Source organism: Scyliorhinus canicula, chromosome 4, assembly GCF_902713615.1.
Source record: "Scyliorhinus canicula chromosome 4, sScyCan1.1, whole genome shotgun sequence".
In the NCBI taxonomy this organism is placed as follows: Eukaryota; Metazoa; Chordata; class Chondrichthyes; order Carcharhiniformes; family Scyliorhinidae; genus Scyliorhinus; species Scyliorhinus canicula.
In genome coordinates this window covers 15382928-15407216 of record NC_052149.1, presented here as the reverse complement: position 1 = coordinate 15407216, position 24289 = coordinate 15382928, and the positions used below count along the sequence as shown (strand labels likewise).

The 24289-nt window shown below is 48.1% G+C and overlaps 1 protein-coding gene across 1 annotated transcript in view; it reads right to left on the bottom strand.

The window, feature by feature from the left end:
• Positions 1 to 21554, bottom strand: part of LOC119964374 (calcium-activated chloride channel regulator 1-like) — a 28666-nt gene extending 7112 nt beyond the window's left edge. Inside the window, 13 exon segments of the mRNA XM_038793767.1 lie at positions 4020 to 4187; positions 4330 to 4392; positions 4395 to 4599; positions 4692 to 4913; positions 5011 to 5117; positions 10752 to 10929; positions 11023 to 11247; positions 12690 to 12911; positions 14771 to 14936; positions 15858 to 15960; positions 16770 to 16920; positions 17507 to 17647; positions 21327 to 21554. Of these exon segments, the coding sequence (XP_038649695.1) occupies positions 4020 to 4187; positions 4330 to 4392; positions 4395 to 4599; positions 4692 to 4913; positions 5011 to 5117; positions 10752 to 10929; positions 11023 to 11247; positions 12690 to 12911; positions 14771 to 14936; positions 15858 to 15960; positions 16770 to 16920; positions 17507 to 17647; positions 21327 to 21488 (2113 nt within the window). The 5' untranslated portion in view covers positions 21489 to 21554.
• Between the last annotated feature and the right edge of the window lie 2735 nt (positions 21555 to 24289).

Below are 24289 nucleotides of genomic sequence, written 5' to 3'. Positions count from 1 at the left end.
CATGAGGTGCACATCACGCACGTCTACATCCAAAGCCCGGGCAGTGTGCACGGCGCCTTAACCTTGGCACACCTGACGGTCCCTGAGCATCCCGGGGCGAGGGGTTGACTCCTCGGCAACAGGGGTTATCTTCTGCGGTCGTGGCTGATGAAGCCTATCAGGAGTCCACAGACCAACGTGGAGACCTGCTACAACAAGGCCTATGCAGCGACAGGGGCGTGATCGAGCGGTGCATCGGCGTGTTCCAGATGCGGTTCAGGTGCCTGGCTCACACTGGAGGGGCCCTCCAGTATACTGATAGGAGAGCCTCCCACAACATCATACAGCACAGGGCAACATGCTGGAGGAGGAGGAGGACAGACGGCAGGCAGTGGAGGGCCAAGATGCGCAGGACATGGGGCCAGGCAGCAGCCGGAGGCCGCACAACGTGCGCGCCTGGGCCACAGCACACGGGACAATCTAATCTCCTTCAAATTCACCGACTGGAGGTCCTGGTCACCAGCAGCCCGACCATCTCTCATATATATCGCCAATTTTTTTAATGCATTCCTTAAACCCAAAGGTGGAGCTCCTTCTCACAAGTACTTGCACATCAGTTCTCCTACTGCTGGAGTGGCCACACCCATGTCTACTTCCATTTCAATAGGTTTACCATTAACCAAAAGCATCTCTGTGATGAGACTACCTTGCCCCTTTCATGTTGTTCAGAAAAAGTGATAGAGAATTGGCTAAGGAGCAGGAAACAGCGAGCGGGCAAAAGGGGGTCATTTTCAGGTTGATAACCTGTAACCAGTGGGGTTCCACAGGGATCAGTGCTGGAACCTCAACTTTTTAACAAGATATCTAATGACTTGGAGGAAGGGAGCAAATGCTGCAGCCCCAAATTTGCAGACAACACAAAAATAGGTGGAAAGGCAAGTTACGAGAGGGATCCAGACAGCTTGAAAAGTGATATTGATAGGCTAAGTAAGTGGCCAGATGGAGTATAAGGTGTGAAAATGTGAAGTTGGAAGGGAGAACAAAAGAACAAAATATTATTTAAATGGAGAAAAACTGCTGAAAACTGCGACTCAAAGGGACTTGGGGTACTTGGGCGCGAGGTGTACAAAATAATGAGGGGAAGAGATAGAGTGTACAGAATAAAATTGTTTCCCTTGGTGGAGAATTCTAGAATAATAACAATCGCTTATTGCCACAAGTAGGCTTCAATGAAGTTCTTGTGAAAATCCCCTCGTCGCCACATTCCGGCACCTGTTCGGGGAGGCCGGTACGGAAATTGAACCCACGCTGCAGGCATTGTTCTGCATTACAAACCAGCTGTTTAGTCCTCTGTGCTGAACCCAAATTGGGGGCCATAGAATCAAGATCAGAGGCAGAAGGTGCAGAGGGGATAGGAGGAAGAACTTTTTTACACAGAGGACAGCGGGTGTCTGGAATTTGCTGCCCATGTTGGTGGTGGAGGCAGAGACTCTAAACTCTTTTAAAAAGGTAGCTGGATCTGCACCTTAAGCTACAGGGCTATGGACTGGGTGCAGGAAGGTGGGATTGGAAAGGGCACCTGGGTGTCCTTGGGCTGGCATGGACAAGATGGGCCAAATGGCCTCCTTCTGTGCTCTAACTTTTCAGTGATTCTGTGAAACGCAGAAAGATAGCACACGGAGGCAGCAGGTAATCAGGAAGGCTAATGGAGCATTGGCCCTTATTTCAAGGGGGTTGGAGTATAAGAGTCGGGAAGTCTTGCTGCAGCTGTACAAGGTGCTGGTGAGACCACATCTGGAGTATTGGGAGCAGTTTTGGTCCCATTATTTCAGGAAATATATTTTAGTGGCTGTTATGTCCCCCTTGAGGGCCAATGACTGTGCTTCATTTTATAATAGTAATCACTTATTGTCACAAGTCGGCTTCAATGAAGTTACTGTGAAAAGTCGTTCATTCCGACCCTCCCACGTGTTCCTGACGTCTTTCCTGTTCGGGTTCTCCAGTGGTGGTTCTGAGAAGGTTCGCTGGGATGATCCCGGTCTGGTGGGATTGTCTAACAAGCAAAGGTTAAACAGGTTGGGACTCTACTCATTGGAATTGAGAAGAATGAGAGATGATCACATTGAAACATCTCGGATTCTTAAGAGTCATGACAGGGTAAATGCTGAGAGGATCGAGGGCCAGAAGGCACAGTCATGGGGTAAAGGGATTCTAATTTAATAATAATAATCGCTTATTGTCACGAGTAGGCTTCAATGAAGTTACTGTTAAAAGCCCCTAGTCGCCACATTCCGGCGCCTGATTGAGGAGGCTGTTATGGGAATTGAACCCGCGCTGCTGGTCTTGTTCTATATTACAAGCCAGCTGTTTAGCCCACTGTGCTAAACCAGCCTCTATTTATGACTGAGATGAATTTCTTCTCCCGGGGGGGGGGGGGGGGGGGGGGGTGTGAGTCTTTGGAACTCCTTGCCACAGAGAGCTGTGGGGTCAGGGTCCTTGTGTATAGTTAAGACTGAGAGAGATTCTGATCAGTAAGGGAGTCAAGGGTTCTGGGGAAAAGACATGAGGAATATAGGATCAGCCATGATCCTATTGAATGGTGCAGCAGGCTTGAGGGGCCGAATGGCCTACAAGACTATTGCTTGTAGTCTTATGAACGCTCAAGTCACTTGTAGGAAAATCTTCTGTACTGTGTACTTGAGATGCGCCTTTAGTGCTGAACATGCTTGCCTTGCTCAAAGAATCTTCTGCAACTGAACATATCATGTGGAAATGATTGCTCTTGACATAAAGAATGGAATTGCTTTATGTGTTTGTGGGATGTGATCAATATTGTTCTTCAATACTGTACTTACACTATTCACGACGCACTATGCTGCTCTTGTTGGCTGCAGAAAATTACTTTTCACTGTACATAAGTACATGGGGCAATAAATATCAATCAATCAATCAATTAATCAATCAATACTTTCTGATATGAGATATAGGAGCAGAATTTGGCCATTTGGCTCATTGAGTCTGCTCCGCCTTTCGACCATGGCTGATCTCATCCTGGCCTTATCTTCACCTTCCTGCCGTTAGCCCTTCAACCCATTACCAATTAAAAATCTGACTAACTCCTCCTCAAATTTACTCACTGGCCCAGCATCCACCACACTTTGGGGTAGCGAATTCCACAGATTCACAACCCTTTGGGAGAAGTAGTTTCTCCTCAACTCAGTTTTAAATTTGCTCCTCCTTATCCTAACCTCTCATTCTAGAATGCCCCACAAGAGGCAGCATCCACTGCACATCCAATTTATCCATACCTTTTATCATCTTGTACACCTCAATTTCCCTGAGCTAGCCCACAAATTAGAAATTAATTTGATCATTTAGGCATTTATCCAGGAGAGGTGGAAACTAGGTGGGTTATTAATCTAGTGCCGTAGCCACAACCATCACTATCATTTATTTAATAAACAGCTTCACGGGGACAAAATCAAGAAAGTAATGCAAAGGCAGAAGGAAGTGTGACGACCAAAGTCTTGCTCAACTAGGCTTTAACAGAGGAGAAGTAGGTAGAGAGGGAACTCCAGAACCTGGGGTCTGGGTAGTTGAAGGCTCAACCAGGGCAAAGGTAGTAAGCTGAATAAGAGGTCGGACACAGAAGAATTAAGAGTTGTGCATCCAAGGCTTAGAGTCTGCAGGGGTAAGAGGGGGTGGGGGGGGGGGGGTGGGGGGGGGGGGGGGGGGGGAGAGAGACCATGACAGAGTTATAGGAATTTTAAATTGGAGGTATAGAGGGAACTGGGGGCTGATATCAGCCAATGACGATAAGGGTAATGGGTGAGGGTGACCGAATGTGGGCTAGGATGTTGGCTTTGGCTGAGGTGATGGTCAAGGATGATGAAGGTTGTCCAAGAAAGCATTGGATTTGTCAAATGTGGAGACAGCAAAGTCATGGATGAAAGTTTCCAGAGCAAACAAGCTGAGGTAGGGGCAGAAACCGGCACTACACTGCAATAACAAATATGTACATTATCCCATCAATACATTACCATTTTGTACATATCCTGGGATGTACATAGCGCGGCTTTGCTTCCTGGTTGTTAATCTTGCTACTCCATCTTTTCCCTGGACAGATACTTTAACACTGTATCTCCCATTGCCTCCAAAATTAGTAAAGTACCGAGAATAAACACCATCGTTTTTAGCAACATCACTCCCTAAAGATAAAAAGACAAATAAGTTGTCAAGTACAGTGTTGAATGTATAGAAGATTAACTTACCTTCTGATAATGCCTGACTTTAAGCGCAATGAAAAGTAACCAATTGTTAAGTGGCTTCCATAACAATGGAGGTATTTACCTGAACCATCATCCAATAGTACGAGATCTACAGACTGATGATCAGGCCGCTCCACCGTGGCCTTACTTTTGCACCGATAACCGGCTGGAAACCTTGACTGACTTCTGCAAAAATGACCATTGGTTTTGGCCAAGCTGCTGTCTCTTGCCCGAGATGCGCGTTGACCGTGACAGGGGGTATTTTCTCATCTGCTGCCCTGGATGTTACCGTGACGGTTATGACCTGAGCTTTTGAGACTGTGTTTTGTATTGTGTAATTCCAGGCTCCTGTCTGATGGAAAACATGTCATTTTTAATTCAAAGACAGGAGACCAATGGTGAAACGCGGAAGAAATAAAATGCACAGTCCAGCGCCAACCATACCTGTGCCTTGCCAAGAACTTGAAGCCGAGCTGTGAGTATCGTCTTGTCTACGTCAAAGTCTCTATTGGAGTAAGTCGTTCCATTGGGTTGGTGAACTAAAATAAAGGGTACGGTGTCCTGCCAGGTGACAACAAAGAATGTGTTGTTCCCAACTGTTTTATCAATGAAAACTGTGCCATTGAACCAATTGTTACTGACTATGTTCTTTCCAGTACTTTCGAGCTGTAAGGAAACAGAATATATTTTTTTTTAAATACCAAAGCATTTGTAAGAACAAAGCGAAATACTGGAAAGTCTTTCTCCAAAGGGTAATCCAAACCTGGATTGACTGTTGGCTCATGTTACCATTTCCCGATACTAATCCAGTGAATGCATCAATGAGTCCATTTTCATCCAATTTATCAGTAGCTGCAAACATCAAACCTCCTAAAGAATTAAGATTAAAAATGATTCAATTAATGTTGTGCTGGCAACCGACTGGAATAAAAGCTTTGCACAAATTTGAATCGCAAATCCAAAGAACAAAACTGGTGATACAAAGTGTTTTTTGGCAATATGTTGGGGTGACATTAAGCAGGTGCTTTGAACAGGTAAGGTAGCTTCTGAAATTGATCTTGGCAATTAGTTAGGGGTCAAAACAAGACCTTGAAAAAAAATCATAGTGTGTTCTTATAAAATAGTCATGATGTGGAGATGCCGGCGTTGGACTGGGGTGAGCACAGTAAGAAGTCACCTGAAGAAGGAGCCGTGCTCCGAAAGCTCGTGTTTGAAACAAACCTGTTGGACTTTAACCTGGTGTTGTAAGACTTCTTACTATAAAATAGTGGCCGCGATTCTCCGAAATGGAGACTTTGGGCACGATTCTCCGCAAATGCGGAGAGTCGTAAAGGCTGCCGTGAAACCGGCCGTGTTTCACGGCAGCCTCCGCGCCCCCTCCCGGGACCCGATTCTCCTCCCCGGTCGGGGCTAGGAGCACGGCCCCGTGAACCACAGCATCGCAGGCTTAGCGACCGTCGCTAAGCCCGCACGCCAAGGGTAACGCCGGCTGACGCGCACGATGACGTCAGCTGCGCATGCGCGGATTGGACGGCTCCAACACGCGCATGCGCGGATGACATCATCACGCATATGTGTCAAACCCGCGCATGCGCGGGCCGTCATGCCCCTCAGCTGCCCCGCGGACTGATCCAGCGGGGCGGCGGAGGAACAAAGAATGCGCGGGTTTCGGACCCACTGCCCGCGATCGGTGGGCACCGATTGCGGGCCCATGCCACCCTTGGCACGGCCGTGGTGCGGTCGTGCCAATCGGTGCCAAAGTTGTCGGGAACGGACCTTTGCAGCCGTTTTCACGAACGGTGAGAGCAGGTGTGTTTGCATTCGTGAAAACGGCCGTAAAGGCCTGGGAACTCGGCCCATCGGATAGGGGAGAATCGCTGTTCGCCGTAAAAAAACGGCGAGCAGCGATTCGTGTCGTGGGGTGGCCGGGGGGGGGGGGGAGAATAGCGGGAGGGCTGGGAAAATGTCGGGAAGTCCCTCCCGCTATTCTCTGACCCGTTGTGGGGGGCAGAGAATCGCGGCCAAAGATCCGATGCCGGAGTGAAAACCGGAGTGTTTCACTCCGGCGCGGAGCCCGCTCCCAGACCCCTATTCTCCCGCCCCCGGGGGGCTAGGAGCGGCGTCGCGTATTTTACGCGCGCTGGGCCATGGCGCCGTGTTAAAGTGGCGCCGCGTAAATGACGTCACCTGCGCATGCGTGGTTGCCGTCCTACCCGAGGCCGCCCCACAAGAAGGTGGCGGATGGATCTTGTCGGGTGGCAGAGGAAAGGAGGTCCTCCTTTAGAGAGGCTGGCCCACTGATTGGTGGGCACCGATCACGGGCCTGACCCCATCGGAGACCCCCCTAGTGCAGGATCCGCCCTCCGCCCACACAGGCCACCCCCCCCACACCCCACCCCACCCCCCCCCACCCCCCACCCCCCACCCAACCCCCCCACCCCACCCAACCCCACCCCCCCCACCCCCCACCCCACCCCATCCCCCCCACCCCCCCACCCCACCCCATCCCCCCCACCCCCCACCCCCCACCCCCCACCCCCCACCCAACCCCACCCCCCCCCCCACCCCACCCCACCCCACCCCCCCACCCCCCATTGTGGACGGCGCCGGCGGGAACCTGTCGTGTAGGGGCGGCCGCTCGGCCCATCTGGGCCGGAGAATCTCCGCTCGCATTTTGCAAACGGCGAGCGGCGATTCTCCCAGCGGCCAGCCGTGATTCTCGCCGCGCTGGTTTGCGGGGGGGGGGGGGGGGGGGGGGGGGGTGGGAGAATCATGCGCGGGTGTCGGGGCGGCATGGCGGATTCTCCGACCCGGCGTGGGGTGGGGGGGCGGGGGGGGGGGAATTCCGCCCATAATCTTTATTGTCACAAATAGGCTGACATTAACACCGCAATGAAGTTACTGTGAAAAGCCCCGGATCACATTCCGGCGCCTGTTCGGGAACACGGAGGGAGAATTCAGAATGTCCAAATTACCTAACAGCACGTCTTTCGGGTCTTGTGGGTGGAAACCGGAGCACCCGGAGGAAACCCACGCAGACACGGGAATAATGTGCAGACTCTGCACAGACAGTGACCCAATCCGGGATTCGAACCTGGAATCCTGACGCTGTGAAGCCATAGTGCTAGCCATTATGCTACCATGCTGCCCACAAGGTACAGCTCACTCATGCCATATTGTGGGTTGACTATCACTAGTTGTTGAAGTGCCAGTTAACTCTGTAATGTTTTTGCTTGTACCCTAACTAATTCATGGAATTACTTCAAGTCAAAGTGTAGAAACACACCATCCAGGGGCTGGTTTAGCTCACTGGGCTAAATCACTGGCTTTTAAAGCAGACCAAGCAGGCCAGCAGCACGGTTTGATTCCCGTACCAGCCTCCCCGGACAGGTGCCGGAATGTGGCGACTAGGGGATTTTCACAGTAACTTCATTGAAGCTTACTCGTGACAATAAGCGATTTTCATTTCATTTCATTTCAGCCCCACTAATATTTCCTGGTGTTCATGCACCACACAAGCCTTCTCCCACTCTATGTACTTCACATCACCCCATCAACATATCCTCCTAATTCGTTCTGCCTCATGTATTTACCTAACTTTCCTTTATTTATGTGAGCACGTTCCACATTCAAACAGTAGCTTTCAAAAGAGCAATCGTATTCAAATATACCCAGGAGTTCAAATTCCCAGTGGTCTTAAGCAGTAGTGCAACAAAGGACGGGATCCTCCCTCCCTCCCTCTCTCCATTTCTCCCTCCCTCCCTCCATCCCTCCATCCCTTTTCCATGTAAGCGAAACACTATAATTATTAACTTTCTTTCATGTTTGCAATGTTACAATGATGCTCAGAGGGATTTACCTTTGCTGGTTACAGAACAGTTAACTATTCAAATACATTTCCCTTCCTCCGGAGATTTCCCCTTGTGCTCTTGAACTGATATTGTGTCAATTCTGGCTGGTGTCCGGTTTTTTTCTGGTAATTTATATCCATCGAGTCCCAAAGTGAAGAAGGAGGCCACTTGGCCCATTGAGTACATATTGACTCTCTGAAAGACTACCACACCTATCCCCGAAAGTCCACAAGCCCGCAAAACCTGCACATCTTTGAACACTAAGAGCAATGTATCATGGGCAATCCACTTAACCCGCACATCTTTGGACTGTGGGAGGAAACCGGAGCACCCGGAGGAAACCCACGCAAAAATGGGGAGAACGTGCAAACTCCACACAGTCACCCGAGGTCGGAATCAAACTCGGGTCCCTGGTGCTGTGAGGCAGCAGTGCTAACCACTGTGCCACCGTGCCGCCCATGGAGCTAACTAGCTGATGGGCAGCATGGTAGCACAGTGGGTATCACTGTTGCTTCACCGCTCCAGGGTCCCAGGTTCGATTCCTGGCTTGGGTCACTGTCTGTGCGGAGTCTGCACGTTCTCCCTGTGTCTGTGTGGGTTTCCTCCGGGCGCTCCGGTTTCCTCTCACAAGTCCCAAAAGACGTGCTGTTAGGTGAATTGGATGTTCTGAATTCTCCCTCTGTGTACCTGCACAGGTGCCGGAATATGGCGACTGGGGGATTTTCACAGTAACTTCATTGTAATGTAATTGTCAATGTAATTGTTAATGTACATTGTTAATTTAAGCCTACTTGTGACAATAAAGATTATTATTTTTGATGTCATCTAAGGTAGCCCAGATCTGTTTTCTACATTGCAGCAGGGAATACTCTTCAAAAATAATATCACCTATTGGCCGGAAATCGCCCCGGGACATCGTGAGATCATGAATGTGCTGCATCATTGGGAGTTCTTTACTATTTTTAACCCTAGATCATTGCTGGTTTGTAAAGTTCAAATACTCACTGAATCATCAAGGGAGTCTGTAAAAATGCATTTTCATCTGTGATTAATGCAGGAATTTCAGAGATATTGCATTATATGCATTTGGTGCAGTAAGGGTTAAAAGCCTGGGTTAGCGTGCGACTGCTGCAGTCATGTTATTTTGAATATACTAATTTGAAAGGTTGGGAGCAAGGGGTGCAATTAAAACATCATAAAAAGCTTGGCCTAATGTAATATAGATTACGGGGATTCCCTGTGGAATTAATTTGATTTTGGCTTGGTAAGATGATGTCATTACTGGGTAGAGCTAAGGTTTCAGCAATTTTGTAGGAAAAGCAAGGCAGTGGAGTTCCAGCTGAAGTTGTGACCACAGGTTAAGCAGTTTACTCTCTGCAGTTCAGTTAAAAGACATGAACAGTCTTTAAAGCAGTGCAGGCTTGTCTGAGAACAAGGGGGAGCTGAAACCAGCTGAGAAGCATCTTTGGAAGATATACAGCCAGAGTTTCTGCATGGGTCTGACAGAAGTCAGATCTTGTCTTTAAAGCAGTGTCAAAATATCTTTCATTCTCAAAGAATATCTCTGTCAAGCAAGTATTCCTGAGTGCCAGTGGTATTTAAAAGTCGATTGAGGGCTGAGATGGTTTTAATCCCTTGTTGTCTAAGTGAGAATAAAGATAGTAATTAAGGGTACTGTATTCACTTTATTGAGTAGTATTGTTTATGGGGTAATTGTAGGCTATTTTCTGGTGTGATGTTAAAAATATTGTAATACTGTGTTAGTAATAAAGTTTGCTTTAATGTTCATATTCCTCGGGCTGGATTCTCTGCACCCTGACGCCAAAATCACTTTCAGTGACGGGGCGGAGAATCCATTTTGCCGCATAAAATCGGGACCGGTGCGGGGTCCGCGATTCTCCGCCCTCCTGAAAAGCAGCGTACTCGGGGAGTACACCCAGTCGAGTATCCAACACCTGAGGACATTACCTGAGGCCCACCCCACTATTCTCCATCCCTGACCGGCCGAAATTCCCGACGGCGAGGTTCTAATCTGGTCCTGCCGTTGAGGAAACTCGCGAGGTGGCTGCGGACTCAGTCCGCGGTCGCCACAGTCGGGGGCGGGCCCATCGGAAGGCAGGGGGGGGGCATCATTCAGGACTGGGGTTTTTTAGTGCGGGTGGTCTGGGTCAGGCGCACGGCCGATCGGGGGGGCACTATTTCCGTGATCCGCTAAAGGCCGCCGCCGTACGCATGCGCGGCCTCTGACCCGGAAGTGTGGGTGGCTGTATCAGCATCTTGAACTGCAAGCTCTACGACAGCTGCCTGCTAGCCCCCTGCAAGACGGAGAATCTGTGGCCTTTTGACGCCAGTTTTCCTGGCGTAAAAGACCACAGTTTTCACGATGGTGTGGGGACATAGTCCCTGAAAGGGAGAATCCAGCCCTTGTTTCTTTGTGCAATCACTCCTGCAGCGAGGTAACCTTTCCTCGCAGTCTGATAAAATTAAAATCAATTTTACCAGTGTTGGGGCCTGGTCTGGGATGGTAACACAACTTAGTCAGTGAATGTTTGGGATACTCAACATTACTTCAAATCACCAGTTAATCTAATTCCTGCCTTTGTTTGCGACTCAAATCAAATGTAATTATTGATCAGCATTAAATATCGCTTGCCTGTCATGCTTGACAGCTTTTCCAAGTCTGTGTCCGCACTTGGTCCTAATGCTATAGTGTGGACAAATGCCCCACTTTGTTTAACCTCGGCGAAGCAACTGCTTATTCCACCGTCCTCCCCATCAGTCAGCAAAACGATTTCATCACCGCCTGTGTCACCGTCATCACCGCGAAGAACCTGCAAAGCAGTTAGTTACTGTCAACACGGGGAAAAATGTAATAACTGCAAATAATGTGTTGTTGAAAGTTCCTTCAGCTTTTCAGATGTTACCTGGAATCCAGACCGAACCCCGGCACAGATATTTGTTCCGCCTGTAGCTGATGTCGGCAGAAGGTTGGCAAGCTCCTTCCGTACGGTGTCACCATCAATTAATCTCAAATGCGATCGAACAGATGCAGAACTGCTAAAAGTAACAATGCCAACCTGTGCTTGATCTTCGATGATCTGCATCAGGAATATCACAGCTGCCTGTTTGAGCCTTTGAATTCGGTTCCCCTGCGTACAAAAGGAACTCAAGTCAGATTCAGAACTCAACCTCCTTAATCGTCAGCCACCTTCCCATTTTTAGGTTCAGTATTTAAGGGACTAACAGAATACTTCTTTCAAGGTAATTTTACAAAATCCCCCATCATTTGCTTTGTGGATTGCAGTCCGAACCGACTTGAGCAGGCTATCTAGGCTGACACAACAGTGCAGTACTGAGGGAACACCACACTTTCTGGTTGAGATGTCAAACAAAATAACTGCAGCCTTGGACAAGTGTGGATGAATTCAGGAACACCTTTGTTAAATAAGTAAGAAGTCTTACAACATCATGTCACAGTCCAACAGGTTTGTTTCAAACACTAGCTTTCGGAGCACTGCTCCTCAGGTGAATGAAGGAGGAGGAAGGAGCTTCTTACTGTGCTTACCCGAGTCCAACGCCGGCACCTCTACATCTTTGTTAAATAAAAACAGAAAATGCTGGAAATACGCAGCAGATCAGATGGGGATAGGGCAGGGCATGGACCTAGGTAGGGTGCTCTTTCAGGGGGTTGTGCAGACTTGATGGGCTGAATGGCCCCTTTTGCACTGTGGGGAGTTTGTGATTCTATGAGAGTCTGCGGAGAGAATCAGAGGGCTGGATTCTTCCGCCCCGCCCTCTGCAAGAACACCACGGGCGAGAGGCGGACAATAGAGAAGTCCATTGACCTCGGGCAGGATTCTCCGGTTGCTGCGCAATCGCGGCCAGAGAACCCCTCCCATAGTCAACGTTTCAGGTCAATGATCTATAACTCACAGTCGATGCTGCCTGACCTTCTGCGTTTTGGCAGAGATTACCCATATCTGCAGTATTTTACTCTTGTATTTGTGCCCAATAGGATTTGTTAAAGGCAAATTGTGTTCAACGAACGTGAGTGACGCTTTGGTGAGGTAACAGAGAGGGCTGATGAGGGGAATGTGTTTGATACGGTATACATGGGGCGGGATTCTTCCATCACCGACACCAAAATCGCGTTCAGCGATCGGCCAGAGAATCCATGTTTACGCCGGAATCGGGGGCGACGCAGTTTTTGCGATGGTCCGCCCCTTCAGAAACATCACCTGAGGCTCCTGATGGGCCGAGTCCCCGACGGCGTGGGACACGTGCGCTCACACCATTCAGGGACCTCGTGTGGAGCCGCAGGATCGCAGAATCCAGCCCACGGACTTTCAAAAGGCTTTTGATAAAGTGCCCTGACGTCGGGTGTGTGCCCTTTCCCAAGCAAGGTAACTTTGGGCCAAAATAAAAGGAAATTACTGCGGCTGCTGGAATCTGAAACCAAAAGAGAAAATGCTGGAAAATCTCATCAGGTTTGGCAGCATCTGTCGGGAGAGAAAGGAGCTAACGTTTCGAGTTCAGATGACCCTTTGTCAAAGCTGAAAGACACAGAACATTTTGGGCCATATTTTCCTACCGTGCTCATGCTTCCCGAAGTGTCGAGAACTAAACACAGCACTCGATCCTTGACGTGCAGGAAAGTAAATCTTGGCGGAGGGGGAGAGATATTAGTCGGAAGGTTGTTCTTGAAATCCTCCGACTTGCTGATCACGTCCCAAGTGCTCCTGTAATTGCACATTTTGTTCTGCATGTTCGGGGCTTTAGAGTTGTGAGTCTTGTTGTCACAGAAATCAATCACCTGAAAAATTAATAGAAGATCAGGTGTGACAAGTGTCAGAATGGAAACAAATATATATCATGTGTGTGAATTACGTGCTTTCTGGTTCAAAGGGAAATCATTGCTGTCAGAAAACTCTGGGTTTAATTTATGGTGATCAGCTTAGCTCAGCTGGCAGTGCATTCTCTCCTTGCTGTCAGGAGGCTATCTGTTCAAGCGGGTTGTGGGGGGGGGGATTAGGTCAGTTGGCTGGGCAGCTGGTTCGTGATGCAGAGTACCGCCATACCGGCTGAGGTCCTTCGTGAAGGCCCCACCTTCTCAATCTTGCCCCGTGCCTGAGGTGTGGTGATCCTCAGGTTAAATCACCACCAGTCAGCTCTCCCCCCGCTCAGAGGGGAAAGCAGCTTATAGTCAAATGAGACGACGGTGACTTTACGTGTTCAAGCCCAGCTCCAAGCTTTGTCGTTTCCTAATTCCATACCGTTCGACAGCCCTCTGCAAACGCTGCTTCCCAACGGGGATGATGGTTGATGCCATGCTTGTTAAAGACTGAGAAATTGAGCCATTAACTACAGCACACTCACAAATTATTGCGGAGGTAGCTATAACCATGCATACACATTACAGTGAAGGATGTTCCTTTTTATAAACGGGGCTGGTTTAGCTCACTTGGCTAAATCGCTGGCTTTTAAAACAGCCCAAGCAGGCCAGCAGCATCCCCTAACAGGCGCCGGAATGTGGGGACTAGGGGCTTTTCACAGTAACTTCATTGAAGCCTACTCGTGACAATAAGCGATTTTCATTTCATTTTTCATTTCATAAACACAAAGTCAACAAAGTTAAACTTTAGAAATAGAGACATATTTATGACACAGAACGAGGCTATTCAGCCCATTGTGTGTGTCGGCCAAAAACAGTTATCCAGTCTAACCCCACCATCTAGTTCTTAGTACACAGTCTTGTAAGTTAGGCCATCCCAAGTGCATCCAATGAACCCCTACAGTGCAGAAGGAGGCCATTTGGCCCATCGAGTCTGCACCGACCTTCTGAAAGTGCACCCTACCTGGGCCCTATCCCCGTAACGCCACCTAACCTTCCAGCACTAAGAGTAAATTTAGCACAGCTTATCCACCTAACCTGCACATCTTTGGACTGTGGGAGGAAACTGGAGCACCCGGAGGAAACCCACGCAGACACGGGGAGAACGTACAAACTCCACTGACAGTCACCCAAGGTTGGAATTGAACCCGGGTCCCTGGCTCTATGAGACAGCAGTGCTAACCATTGTGACACTGTGCTGCATATCCAAGTGCTTTTTACAATGTTAAGTGGCAGTGAGTTCCAGACCCACCTTCTGTTTGAAAAAATTACTCCTCAACTCTCTAATCCTTCTACCAATGAATCTTGTTCCTATGTTTCTTGGTTTTTGAATTGACTGCTGACAGAAATAGATCCTTCTTATCCATTCTTCAGAGCCGCCTCATCATTCCATACAACCAATTAAGTCTCCTTTGTAACATAGAAAACAAAACCCAGCCTATTCAATCTTTCCTCATGGCAAATATCCTCAGAAATCTCATCTGTATCCTGTCGAGTCTGCCCAATCCCTTGTGTAACACGGTGATCAGTATTGGACCCAGTACTCGAACTTGTTGTTTAATAGGGCGCGATTCAATGAAAACGTTTCTAAGTGTGATAGTGAGCGGGAACTAAAATGGAAATATTAGAATCGTGTAGCCCAATCTGTTGCAGCAATCGAAGAAATCTGGTTTGTGTTACAATTGAGTTGTGAACACCGGATATTATATTTATTTTTTTCTTGCTGCAGGTGTATCTGTGAATAATGTGCGAGGAAAATACCTCTGAAAAGTTCTACTTACCTCTGGCAACCCTTGCAGATACATTATTGAGGCAGATGTCTTTTGGTTCTTGTCTGGGAAAAACAGACAATCACTATTCGGAAGGCCTGTGTTGCTGTTAATGTTACAAGTGGAACAGGAACCCCCAGTACAAGAGCTAATCTTTCCCGTTAATTCTTCTGAACACCTGGCAAGGAAAACAAAACATGCCGTAATATTTTGATTCCTGAAGTAGTGATTCGGCAATTTATGAAAAAATGAAAGTGATTTAGGACATGCTTTGTTCATCTGATACTCATGTTTCAGAACTGTCCTGTGATTTGTGGTACTGCGCGCATTTGAAATTTGGAACTGACGGATGTCCCATGTTCCTGACATGTTCATGGGGCGTCACGGCGGCACAGTGGTTAGCACTGTTGCTTTACCCGGGTTCGATTCCCGGCTCGGGTCACTGTATGTGCGGAGTCAGCACGTCCCACAAGTCCCGGAAGACGTGCTTGTTGGGTGACCTGGACTGTGTCCAGCGCCGCCACAGTCGGGGAGGGGGGGGGGAGCTGTGCTGCAGGCCTGGGGAGCTTCGGCGAGGGCTGGGGGGACGGATGGGGAGTGGCCTGGAGGTGACGAGGGGGTGTCCAGGGGGGGCACTATATGGCAGGTGGGGTCTGCGCGCCATGTTGTATGGCGCGACCGCTGCAGATCGTCGCCGTGCGCATACACGGCCACGGACCTGGTAGTTCGCCAGGCGTTTACATTTCACGTGGCTCAGCTGCTAACCCCTCACCAGTCGGAGTATCTTTGCTGGGGCCTCGCCAATTTTTCCGGCGAGGCCCCGGACATAGCCTCAAAACCGGAGAATCCAACCCATTGTCTCCCAAATGGACAATCTCGCCCTAAGCCTGCCGGTGATGCTTACACCCTTGGAATTAATTATCAAAATTTCTTTGGCTATTTGCTCATTGTAAATAATTTAAATCTTTGACCATTAGCTTATTTCAATTGTGTGTTAGTGCGATGCATCACAAGAATTTTCTCCTAACTGTATATAGTAAACCCGAAAGGATTTTTCTACTTTAATAAATCCTGCTATTGGAATTGAAGAATATCTTACCCTGTTGGTTTGAGTTGCTTGTCAAAGTAAAAGGGCACCAGATCATTATATTCATCGAACACTCCCCACTGTAGGTGGGCCCATTCATGGACAAATACTTTACCTGTAAAAATAAGAACATTGGTTTGGAGTATAGATCATAGAATTTGCAATGCAGAAGGAGGCCATTCAGCCCATCGAGTCTGCGCCGGCCCTTGGAAAAAGCACCCAACCGAAACCCAAACCCCCACCCTATCCCGTAACCCAGTAACCCCACCTAACCCGTTGCACACTAAGGGGCAATTTAGCATGGCCAATCCACCAAACCTGCACATCTTTGGACAGTGGGAGGAAACGGGAGCATCCGGAGGAAACCCACGCAGACACGGGGAAAATGTGCAAACGTCACACAGTCAGTCACTTGAGGACGGAATTGAACCTGGGCCCCTGGAGCTGTGAGGCAGCAGTGCTAACCACTGTGCCATCGTGCCGCCTCCAATCCACTCAAACTTAAATGGATGGATTTGGACTCCCAAAGATGTTGCGAGTGAAAAATGAAGGCCAAAGCTCAACGTGAAGCAGGGTTCAGGGAAGGTATTTTATCAAAGTGAAGGAGAGGGAAGTGGGATGAGAGGAAGGAGAAGCGAAGGAGGGAAAGGAGGGAAGGAAGGAACAGATTGATACAACACGGCATCCCTGATGTCTAACTTTCGATTTGTTGCAAATATCTACTCCTGTATTTGTTTTGTTGTGAATCAAACGGTTTCGGAGAAAAAAGCGAATATTTTGCTGGGAAGCATGACAGTACCAATTCCTGGGCGTATTGCCGAAGACGAGCTCTGCAGTTCATTTTTTTCCAATGACCTACTCTAGACTTTTGCAGAACATTACCCAGAGCTAAATTTGGAAGGAATTTCCTGCAAAGTGTTTTACCTCTTGCACCATAAATGGGGATCAGGCCATCGTTTAGCATGAAGTTTGAGGTAAAGTGGATATATCGCCCCTTCTCTCCACATTGACCATACTGCAGAGTGTACGGGTCATCTCCATATTTAAGATGAGGGTCAGCAATGATCACGTCGGCCTGTTAAGATAAAAATGGGGAGGGGAAATTAACACCAGGGGAGCAAATAAACATTCTTGAAATTGTTGTGAAACATAAACAGCAAAAGTGTGGACAGAGAAAGACAGTGAAGGAAAGATATAAATCGGAGAAAGTTTGGAAGTAGCAAACTGAATGTGAAGTGACATGGGGCTGGTTTAGCACACTGGCCTAAATCGCTGGCTTTTAAAGCAGACCAAGGCAGGCCAGCAGCACGGTTCAATTCCCGTACCAGCCTCCCCGAACATGCGCCGAAATGTGGCTTTTCACAGTAACTTCATTTGAAGCCTAATTGTGACAATAAGCGATTTTCATTTCATTTCAAAATACATTTTCATTAAACACTCTCTTTAAACCAACATGCACGTGGACAGGGTAAAGCAGAATGCATTCTCCAAAGCTCGCAGTGGGTTACTGGGATAGATGAAATGAAGAATACATGGCTGTATTCCCCCTTGCTGTATTAAAATTTTCCTCGAGGATCACGAATAAGAGTAAGCACGGGTGACAGAATACCCACAAAATAGAAAAAAAGTAAAGCTTACGATGCCATTGTTCCAGCGTTTACCTTGTCATATGACTGGGTGGTTGGTCTCTCATAGCTGGCATTTGGACTCCAGGTGATGGGCAGTAGAATTTTCACTTCTCGATAATAAGCTCGATGTTTGGTGACATCGTACAAGAAGGAAGAAGCTGAATTCACCATTTCCTGCAAGAAACATGATTATTGCAATGTTTCTGAACCACTGTACTCCCCTGGTAAAATCGGCAACAATTTCTCCAGCGTGTGGAATATTGTCAGTTTATGTTGTGGACGTTAAAATTGGACTCGGGGGTGGGTGGGTGGATGGGAGCAGGTGGGGTGGTGAATGCAGTGGTTTATGACTTTATTACACTCCTGCCTGTCCAACAAAATCTGACATCTATATTGAGCATCTAACATTGCGAAATGTCCAATTAGGGTACGTGCCAGGTGCATTGCAAAACAAAATGTGGTACCGGACCGCACAGGGAGCTATTGCAAGCTCAAAAAGGCTTTTCCTTTTGGGTCATCACGATCTGCAGAGAGAAAAGCGGAGTTATCGTTTCGAGTCACTATGGTTCTTCTTCAGAACATATTGGGCCCGCAAGGTTAACTCTGTTTCTCTCTCCACAGACGCTGCCAGACCTGCTGAGTTTTTTCCATAGCATTCTGTGCTTATTTCAGATCGTCAGCCCCTGCAGTATTTTGCTTTTATTTCCTTTTAAGTTGTTTATTTTCAAGGCTGAGGAGTCCACTTTTGTTAGTGCGTTATCGGCTTTGGTTAAAACAAAACCGGGGCGGAATTCTCCCACCCCCCGGGAATCGGCGGGGCGGGAATCACGCCGAGCCGGTCGGCGGGCCCCCGGGGCGATTCTCCGGCCCGCGATGGGCCGAAGTCCCGCCGCTGTCAGGCCTCTCCCGCCGACGTGGTTTAAACCACCTCTGGTTCCAGCGGGAGCAGGCGGCGCGAGCGGGCCATGGGGTCCTGGGGGGGGGGGGGGGGCAGCAGGGCGATCTGACCCCGGAGGGGTGCCCCCACAGTGGCCTGGCCCGCGATCGGGGCCCACCAATCAGCGGGCGGGCCTGTGCCGTGGGGTCACTCTTTTCCTTCTGCCGCCGCCACGGCCTCCACCATGGCGGAGGCGGAAGGGACCCCCTCCACCGCGCATGTGCTGGGGTGACGTCAGCGGCCGCTGACGCTCCGGCGCATGCGCGGACTCACGCCGACCGCCGAAGGCCTCTTGGCCAGCCGTTCGCACCGGCTGGCGGGGTGCCAAAGGCCTTTCACGTCGGTCGGCGGAGTACCAACCACTCCGGCGCAGGCCTTTCCCCTAAAGGTGCGGAAATTCAGCGCCTTTGGGGAGGCCCGAAGCCGGAGTGGTTCTCGCCACTCCGGTACGCCGGGACCCCCCGCCCCGGCGGGTAGGGGAGAATCCCGGCCCAGATCTCTGGATGCTAATGTCAATGAGGGATTTGGAGATAGTGAGGGAAAATATGGGCGGCACGGTAGCACAGTGGTTAGCACCGTTGCTTCACAACACCCGGGTCCCGGGTTCGATTCCCGGTTTGGATCACTGTCTGTGTGGAGTCGGCACGTTCTTCCCGTGTCTGCGTGGATTTTTTCTGGGTGCTCCGGTTTCCTTCCACAAGTCCCGAAAGAAGTGCTTGTTTGGTGAATTGGACATTCTGAATTCTCCATCAGTGTACCCAAACAGGTGCCGGAATGTGGCGACGAGGGAATTTTCACAGTAACTTCATTGTAGTGTTAATGTAAGCCTACTTGTGACAATAATAAAGATTATTATTATTAACATGGCGAAGGGGTAGATGGTCAGCCATGATCTGTTTAAATGGCGGCACAGGCTTGATGGGCTAAATGATCTGCTTGTGCTCCAATGTTCCTAACCTGCCTAATTATGGATGGTTGAAGAGGCAGACCTGTCACTGCAAATTCTTCCCACTTGGCTCCAGATAATTGCTACCCTATTCAGTGGGGTCATTCTGGCTGGTTAAGCAACAGGAAGACACCCCAGCTCTCTGCTGGATAATTTGGGGTTCTGGATGATTAAATTCCCGGCGTTCCCCTGTGCACATTTGGGAGAATCTTAAACTGTGTTGCACGTCAAGCTGAAGTTAAGCTGCCTGGGATAACGAGCTGCCTTCCCACAGGGGAAAGACTGCGCAATCCATATGGGCTCAACTAAATGCCGACCTGCACTGTTTGGAGAACCTGAAGCAAGTTCATGGGTTTTACATGTTGCAGGTGATTGAAGGGCTTGACAGGGTGGCTACAGAAAAATTGTTTCATCTGGTGGGAGAGTCCAGAACACGGGGCTTAAACTTAGACACAAACAATCCTGGGTGACCTCAGGAAGCACTTCTTCACACAAATGTCAGGATTGGGAATGATAGGCTTTTGTTTGGCAAGGGCATTAAGGGTTGTGAAATGAAGACGGGTAGATGAAATTAAAACTACGGGTCAGCCATGGTGTAACTGAATTGTCATGATGTGGAGATGCTGCCGTTGGACTGGGGTGAGCACAGTAAGAAGTCTTACAACACCAGGTTAAAGTCCAACAGGTTTGTTTCAAACACGAGCTTTCGGAGCACTGCTCCTTCCTCAGGTGAATGGAGACGTAGGTTCCAGAAAGATTTATATAGACAAAGTCAAAGATGCAATCTGATATTTGAATGCGAGTCTTTGCAGGTAATTAAGTCTAAAGGGCCAGACGGAGCAACTGGAGAGAGGGTTAATCACAGGTTGAACGGACATCGTGCGACAATCGCCAGGCAGGAATGTTCCCTACCAGTCGGGGAACACTTCAGCAGTCAAGGGCATTCAGCCTCTGATCTCCGGGTAAGCGTTCTCCAAGGCGGCCTTCAGGACGCACAACAACGCAGAATCGCTGAGCAGAAACTTATAGCCAAGTTCCGCACACAAGAGTGCGGCCTCAACTGGGACCTTGGATTCATGTTGCATTCCATTCACCCCCCACCATCTGGCCTGGGCTTGCAAAATCCTACCAACTGTCCTGGCTTGAGACAATTCACACCTCTTTAACCTGTGATTATCCCTCTCTCCAGTTGCTCCGTCTGGACCTGTAGACTTAATTACCTTCAAAGACTTGCATTCAAAGTATCATCTTGCATCTTTGACTTTGTCTACATAAATGTTTCTGGAAACCACCTCTTCATTCACCTAAGCAAGGAGCAGTGCTCCGAAAAAGCTAGTGATTCGAAACAAACCTGTTGGACTTTAACCTGGTGTTGTAAGACTTCTTATTAACTGAATTGTGTAACAGGATCGAGAAAGCTGACCTCTTGTGAGCCGATAGACTCTTGACTGGTCACAAACAAAATCTTGTGGAATGCCAGATTGTTCCCTTTCAATTCTTTGACCTCCCATCCATTGACTCTGTCTACACCTCCCGCTGCCTTGGCAAAGCGAGCAGCTTAATCAAAGACCCCCCCCACCCGGCTTACTCACTCTTCCATCGGGCAGAAGATACAAAAGTCTGAGAAGACGCACTAACAGATTGAGAAACAGCTTCTTCCCTGCTGCTACCAGATTCTTGAATGACTCTTTTATGGACTGAACTACGTATCCTCTCTACTGAGTAGTACTATACTCCATATGCTTCACCCAATATCTGTGTCTATGTATTTATATTGTGCATTTATCGTATGCCCCATGTTTTTTTATGCATGGAGTGATCTGTCTGGACTGAACGCAGAACAATACTTTTCACTGTACCTCGGTACACGTGACGATAAATCCAAATCTACCTCCAAACTATAGTAACGTTGATTCAAAATAGTGAACAGTAGTCAACAGTTGCATTGAAAGTTTAGTTAACTTTCCTACCTGAATTTTGATGATGAGGTTTGGATCCTCTGGAAGATCAGGGTTAATAGCAATGACAACATTATCGTATCCATTATTCACCAGCTTCACCCCTGAACATCTTGTAACAAATACAGCGATAAGAAATCCCACAGTCAGGAGGTAAACCCCTAAAGATTTCATTATCTGGAGCCGAGCTGAAACCTCTTCTACTCCCAAATGGTGACACTTGGAAAGTTAAACTAATTTATACTCAATCGGATCAAGGTGTTTTCGGTCACTTCTGAATTTTACGACTGAAATCTGACTTCATATAGGGAACTCACCTTCGATAGTTCCTTAATTTAGTTCTTTAATGTGTTACCCATTTATCAGATAGGTGCTATCAGGTTTGATTTATTGGTGGTTGACGAAACCAACAGTGACTCGGATTTTCACTGCCGAAGTTGATTCGCACAGTCAGGAATCCTCCTGGTCCCCCTGCGCCCGTCTAAGGAAAATGTGGAGGGGATTCTCTACTGCCCGACACTGGCAACGGGATTGGCGATCGGGCGCAGAACGCCGTGTGGAACAGAAAATGGGATTGCCACCTGGTGGCGATTTTGACGGGATGCTGCATCGAGGTTCGCGCCCCTGACCCCCCCTCCCAGATGGCAATCCCACGCAAGTCCATGTTTCGCACCGATTTGCCTACGATTAATGTGTTCGGGACCTGATGCTCCATCCTCTCAGGATGCAATCACGTGGGCGTGAACCGGTGCAAGTATTTACATGCGGGGACCGGGCGCCATGTCTGGTGGGGAGGAACAAGAAGCGAAGAAAACTCTCAAAACTTTTCAGCTTTGGGGGTCCATGTAACATTACTGGGGGTCCACACAAAAAAATACCGAATTGGGGGTCCACGGTGATATTTTAGTGGTCCATAGAGCAATTCTACTTCAGAACAATTGTTATTACTGAGAATAAAATTTTTACAGTAATCTACGCCATATTAAAATACTAAAAGTAGAAATATTCATGTAGCTATGAATTTTTTATGGCAATCAAGTAGAAGAAAAAAACTTTACATTTGACAGTGTCGTAAATTTAAAGTTACCTAGAGGAAACGGAGGTGAAAATCACCCATCTTTTCTCAGGTAGCAGGCAGCGACCTTAGATGTTTGTTTTCATGATGAATATTCACCTTTCTCTCTCTCTCTCTCTCTCTCTCGCACTGACAAAGGTCAAAGAGAGATTATAATCTATCTAATTTACCTTGAGGGCTGAAGGGGCTCAGAACCAAAAAGGTGCATTTGCTGTGGCCCTAATTGTCCCACTAATCTCCCTTGGGATTCATAAACTTATGGGTGAAGAGAATATGCCTTGCTTTGCCTGGAACGCAGTTTTCATATGTTTAATAAAGTTCATAGTTCGATTCAAACTATTTTTCTTTCAGATTTTTCATCCAAACTCAAGTTATGAATAACATTTCTTTACAGGAGACCCTCATTGAATTACAAAGTGATGAAATATTGCACGCAAAATTGAAAGATGGGAAGCATGATATATGGAAAACAAATGACACTGCTAAAAAGTACCCACTACTCTGGGATAAAGCACAGCTCTACGTTATAGCTTTTCCATAATCTTACCTTGTTGAATCAGGATTTAGTCGTGTTTTTCACTTATTATCAAAAGCTCGTAATAGACTCGACATTGTGAAAAAGGGTGATCTTCGACTATCATTGACCTCGATGGAGCCGAATATAAAAAAACTCGCTGAGCAGCATCAACCACAGGGATCTCATTGAATAAATCTGCATTTTTTACTTAATTACTCACTATGGGAGTCCACAAAAAAAATTAAGAGGAAAAGGGGTCCATGGGTTAAAAAAGGTTGAGAACCACTGTTCTAGATGGCAGTAATCGTGGGTTTGGAAGGTGTTGTCTAAGGAACCTTGGTAAGTTACTGCAGTGCATCTTGTAGATGCTACACACGCCTGCTACTGTTCATTGGTGGTGGAGAGTTTGAATGTTTGTGGAAGGGGGAACTATCAAACAGACTCCTTGTCTTGGATGGTGTTGAGCTACTTGAGTGTTGTTGGAGCTGCACTCATCCAGGCAAGTGGGGAGTATTCCATTGCATTCCTGGCTTGTGCCTTGCAGATGACAGGCTTTGGGGAGTCAGCAGGTGAGTTACTCGCCGTAGGATTCCAAGCCTTTGACCTGCCCTGGCGGTCACAGTATTAATATGGCTAGTTCAGATCAGTTTCTGATCAATGGTAACTTCTCGGATGTTGATTGTGGGGGATTCAGCGATGGTAATGATATTGAATGTCAACATCACATTGCAGCTACACTCCCAGCAAACACACCCATCCTTCACTTACCCCCATCTGCAGCACCTGCCCACAAACCAGCCTCTTAGCATGGAGGCGGCTGGCAGCGCACGATCACCGTCACCACCACACAACTAGGTGCCTTCTTGTTGGTTGGAAAACACAAGGCCCACCCAGTGGGGAGACTCACAGCAGATCCCACTGGGGGAAACAGGACAGGGATCACAGAGCCTATCACTAACAGGGGTAACGGCAGCCACCGGTACCCTTGTTGACAGGGAAAGGTGGTGAGGATAGAGGATCCCACATCACAGGCCAAATGCTGCACATTGATGTGGACAGGGGTGCAGGGCAGATGACATCATATCGACAGGGGGGGGGGTGAAGAGCGGTTGGGCGAAGAAGGGGAGACATATTGAGGGTGGCACAGCAGTACAACTCGGTGAATTTGAATTTGAGATTTGAATTTGTTCATTGTCACGTGTACCGTGATACAGTGAAAAATATTTTTCTGTGAGCAGCTCAAACAGATCATTTAGTACATGGAAAGAAAATACATAAAAGGGCAACACAAGGTCCACAATGGAAATACACAGACACCGGCATTGGGTGAAGCAGACAGGAGTGTGGTATTAATCAGGTCAGTCCATAAGAGGGTGGTTTAGG